The following is a 5000-nucleotide window of genomic DNA, read 5'->3' on the forward strand; positions in this document are numbered from 1 at the left end:
TCCCCCACCCCACCACCCCCACTCTCTCCTTCCCTCCCTCTCTCTCTCTCTTTCATCTCTGTCAGGTTTTTGAAATTTCACATTCTTGCATACATGGTTTGTTCATGTTTTGGTTTTCCTTGACATGCATTTTGCATTGTTCTTTTTGTCTCTTAGGGGGCGGGAAGCCTATGAGTTATAAATGTGTTCTTGTTTATTCTGTGTGTGTGTGTGTGTGTGTGTGTGTGTGTGTGTGTGTGTGTGTGTGTGTGTGTGTGTGTGTGTGTGTGTGTTACTCACTTCCGTTTCGTAAAGATATGAGCGATGTTGTGTCTCGAAGTTTGACGCGGTGTTATCTACCCATGTACATTATACATGTATTGAGTATAGCAACATTTATATGTGTATATGTTTGTGTGTCTCTGAGAACAACGGCGGATATGTTAAGTCGGCTGAAGTAATAATATGTTCACTGTTGGAAAATAAAGATTCCTTCATTCCTCCATTCCTCCATTCATTCGTTCTGTCAGGTTTGACTCGGACATCATAGACCTCTACGGATACCTGGCCAAGCGGCAGAGTCCGGTGGTCAAGAACTACACAGAGATCGTGGCCAGGAAGAGCAAGATGGCCTTCTGGCTGGTCAGCCACTGCCGGACCTACGGTCAGCGCGAGGACTACATCAAGCTTCTTCAGAGGTACATGACCGTGGACAAGTTCGGGGGCTGCTCGGAGAGGAAGTGCCCCCGGAACCAGGACGACTCGTGCTACAAGATGATCAACAGGGACTACAAGTTCTTCTTCGCCTTCGAGAACGCCTTCTGCCGGGACTACATCTCCGAGAAGTTCTTCCGATACCTGGAGACGGACACGGTGGTCGTCGCCCGAGGCAGCAACGAATACAAGGTGAGTTCCAGATCAGGGTGGTGGTGATGATGATGATGGTGATGATGGTGATGATGATAATGATGATGATGATGGTGATGATGATGGTGATGGTGGTGGTGATGGTGGTGATGATGATGATGGTGATGGTGATGATAATGGTGATGATGGTGGTGATGATGATGATGGTGATGATGACGATGATGATGATGATGGTGGTAATGATGATGGTGATGATGATGGTGATGGTGATGGTGGTGATGATGATGATGATGATGGTGACGGTGGTGATGATGATGATGATGATGGTGACGGTGATGATGATGGCGATGATGATGATGGTGATGGTGATGATAGTAATGGTGATGATGTTGATGATGATGGTGGTGATGGTTATGATTATGATGATGGTGATGGTGGTCATGATGATGATGGTGGTGATTATGATGATGATGATGATGATGGTGATGATTATGATGATGGTGATGATTATGATGATGGTGATGATGGTGACGGTGATGATGATGATGATGGTGATGATGGTGATGATGATGGTGATGGTGATGAATATGATGATGGTGATGGTGATGGACGGGCGCAACAGCCGAGTGGTTAAAGCTTTGAACTTTCAAATCTGGGGGTCCCGGGTTCGAATCTCCGGTAACGGGCGCCTGGTAAGTAGTAAAGGGGTGGAGATTGTTTCCCCTGATCTCCCAGGTCAACATATGTGCAGACCTGCTCAGTGCCTGAACTCCCTCCCTTCCTTCGTGTGGAGACCGCACACAGAAGATCAAATACGCACGTTAAAGATCCTGTAATTCATGTCAGCGTTCGGTTGGTTATGAAAGCAAGAACACACCCAGCATGCAGGACGTCCGAAAACGGAGTATGGCCGCCTACATGTGAATAAACAAAATGGCCATATACATAAAATGTTGCATGTCTGTCTGAGTGAGTATGTGTGCGTGCCTGAAATCTGATTGAATGACACAGGAAACGAATGATGAGCGCCCAATGGCTGCCGTCAGTCGGCTCTAACCAGGTTCTTGTTTCCAATAACCCACCGAACGCTGACATGGATTACAGGATCTTTAACGTGCGTATTTTATCTTCTGCGTGCGTGTATACACACGAAGGGAGTTCAGACACTAGCAGGCCTGCACATACGTTGACCTGGGAGATCGGAAAAATCTCCACCCTTTACCCACCAGGCGCGGCTAACGAAGTTCGCACAAACACGTCACACCACAGATTACACAGATTGAGTCATCGTCCCTGTCATGCACACGTAATAGTCACATAAGGCATCATGGATATTAACTTTTGTTTGGTCCATGTTTTTGGTACAGTATGACATTATATCCCTGTCCTCAAAAGCTGTAATGATTGCGTGTGCGTGGGTGCGAGTGTGTTTAGTGTGTGTGTGTGTGTGTGTGTGTGTGTGTGTGCGTGAGTGTGGCCGTGGTATGTGTGGTTGACGCCACGTTAAGCGTTTTATGTCCACTTGGATTATTGCGTGTGTATGACTCTGATTATGGTATGTGTGGTTTCCTTTAGGCCAGCAGTTGAACATGTCGTGCCATGTGTGTACACGAAATGAATGACTGTATGGTACGGCTCGTTTTACACCACAAACTAATTTCTCTTACTGGAGACAATGGGTCGTGTATTCTTTAATGTGCACATGCTACAAGGACAGTACTGATTGTCCTTATCATATCAGTTCAAAAGTAGGTGTACTTAATGGAAAGCTGAATCAATCCAAATCTGTTTGTTTGCCTGTTTGTTTGATCGTTAGTTTATTTGTTATTGTTGTTGTTGCGTTTTTGTTGTTTTGTTTGTTTGTTTGTTGTTGTTTTTTGTTGTTGTTTTTCCTGTTCGCCCACGCTTTCTCCCAAAGGATTTTTTTAAACGAAAATATGGGGTACAACCCACGGTTATTGTTTTGTTTGTGTTTTCTTTTATCACACATTACGATAAAGCGTGGAGGCACCCCCTCCTCCCTCACACCTCTCTTATTGTTACCATAAAGCGTGGAGGCACCCCCTCCTCCCTCTGTCCCTCACACTGACTCTCATTGTTACCATAAAGCGTGGAGACACCCCCTCCTCCATCTGTCCCTCACACTGTCTCTCATTGTTACCATAAAGCGTGGAGGCACCCCCTCCTCCCTCTGTCCCTCACACTGTCTCTCATTGTTACCATAAAGCGTGGAGGCACCCCCTCCTCCCTCTGTCCCTCACACTGTCTCTCATTGTTACCATAAAGCGTGGAGGCACCCCCTCCTCCCTCTGTCCCTCACACTGTCTCTCATTGTTACCATAAAGCGTGGAGCACCCCCTCCTCCCTCTGTCCCTCACACTGTCTCTCATTGTTACCATAAAGCGTGGAGGCACCCCCTCCTCCCTCTGTCCCTCACACTGTCTCTCATTGTTACCATAAAGCGTGGAGACACCCCCTCCTCCCTCTGTCCCTCACACTGTCTCTCATTGTTACCATAAAGCGTGGAGGCACCCCCTCCTCCCTCTGTCCCTCACACTGTCTCTCATTGTTACCATAAAGCGTGGAGACACCCCCTCCTCCCTCTGTCCCTCACACTGTCTCTCGTTGTTACCATAAAGCGTGGAGACACCCCCTCCTCCCTCTGTCCCTCACACTGTCTCTCGTTGTTACCATAAAGCGTGGAGGCACCCCCTCCTCCCTCTGTCCCTCACACTGTCTCTCATTGTTACCATAAAGCGTGGAGACACCCCCTCCTCCCTCTGTCCCTCACACTGTCTCTCGTTGTTACCATAAAGCGTGGAGGCACCCCCTCCTCCCTCTGTCCCTCACACTGTCTCTCGTTGTTACCATAAAGCGTGGAGGCACCCCCTCCTCCCTCTGTCCCTCACACTGTCTCTCATTGTTACCATAAAGCGTGGAGACACCCCCTCCTCCCTCTGTCCCTCACACTGTCTCTCGTTGTTACCATAAAGCGTGGAGACACCCCCTCCTCCCTCTGTCCCTCACACTGTCTCTCGTTGTTACCATAAAGCGTGGAGGCACCCCCTCCTCCCTCTGTCCCTCACACTGTCTCTCGTTGTTACCATAAAGCGTGGAGGACACCCCCTCCTCCCTCTGTCCCTCACACTGTCTCTCGTTGTTACCATAAAGCGTGGAGACACCCCCTCCTCCCTCTGTCCCTCACACTGTCTCTCGTTGTTACCATAAAGCGTGGAGGACACCCCCTCCTCCCTCTGTCCCTCACACTGTCTCTCGTTGTTACCATAAAGCGTGGAGACACCCCCTCCTCCCTCTGTCCCTCACACTGTCTCTCGTTGTTACCATAAAGCGTGGAGGCACCCCCTCCTCCCTCTGTCCCTCACACTGTCTCTCGTTGTTACCATAAAGCGTGGAGGCACCCCCTCCTCCCTCTGTCCCTCACACTGTCTCTCGTTGTTACCATAAAGCGTGGAGGCACCCCCTCCTCCCTCTGTCCCTCACACTGTCTCTCGTTGTTACCATAAAGCGTGGAGGCACCCCCTCCTCCCTCTGTCCCTCACACTGTCTCTCGTTGTTACCATAAAGCGTGGAGGCACCCCCTCCTCCCTCTGTCCCTCACACTGTCTCTCGTTGTTACCATAAAGCGTGGAGACACCCCCTCCTCCCTCTGTCCCTCACACTGTCTCTCGTTGTTACCATAAAGCGTGGAGACACCCCCTCCTCCCTCTGTCCCTCACACTGTCTCTCGTTGTTACCATAAAGCGTGGAGACACCCCCTCCTCCCTCTGTCCCTCACACTGTCTCTCGTTGTTACCATAAAGCGTGGAGGCACCCCCTCCTCCCTCTGTCCCTCACACTGTCTCTCGTTGTTACCATAAAGCGTGGAGGACACCCCCTCCTCCCTCTGTCCCTCACACTGTCTCTCGTTGTTACCATAAAGCGTGGAGGCACCCCCTCCTCCCTCTGTCCCTCACACTGTCTCTCGTTGTTACCATAAAGCGTGGAGACACCCCCTCCTCCCTCTGTCCCTCACACTGTCTCTCGTTGTTACCATAAAGCGTGGAGACACCCCCTCCTCCCTCTGTCCCTCACACTGTCTCTCGTTGTTACCATAAAGCGTGGAGGCACCCCCTCCTCCCTCTGTCCCTCACACT

The 5000-nt window shown here is 50.0% G+C and overlaps 1 protein-coding gene across 1 annotated transcript in view; it reads left to right on the plus strand.

Moving 5' to 3' along the window:
* Nucleotides 1-5000, plus strand: part of LOC143289698 (3-galactosyl-N-acetylglucosaminide 4-alpha-L-fucosyltransferase FUT3-like) — an 18180-nt gene that overhangs the window by 11934 nt on the left and 1246 nt on the right. The window contains exon 4 of the mRNA XM_076598747.1: nucleotides 510-885. Coding sequence (XP_076454862.1) covers nucleotides 510-885 — 376 coding nt within the window. The remainder of the gene's footprint in view (nucleotides 1-509; nucleotides 886-5000) is intronic.

Source organism: Babylonia areolata, chromosome 14 (assembly GCF_041734735.1).
Source record: "Babylonia areolata isolate BAREFJ2019XMU chromosome 14, ASM4173473v1, whole genome shotgun sequence".
Classification (NCBI taxonomy): Eukaryota; Metazoa; Mollusca; class Gastropoda; order Neogastropoda; family Buccinidae; genus Babylonia; species Babylonia areolata.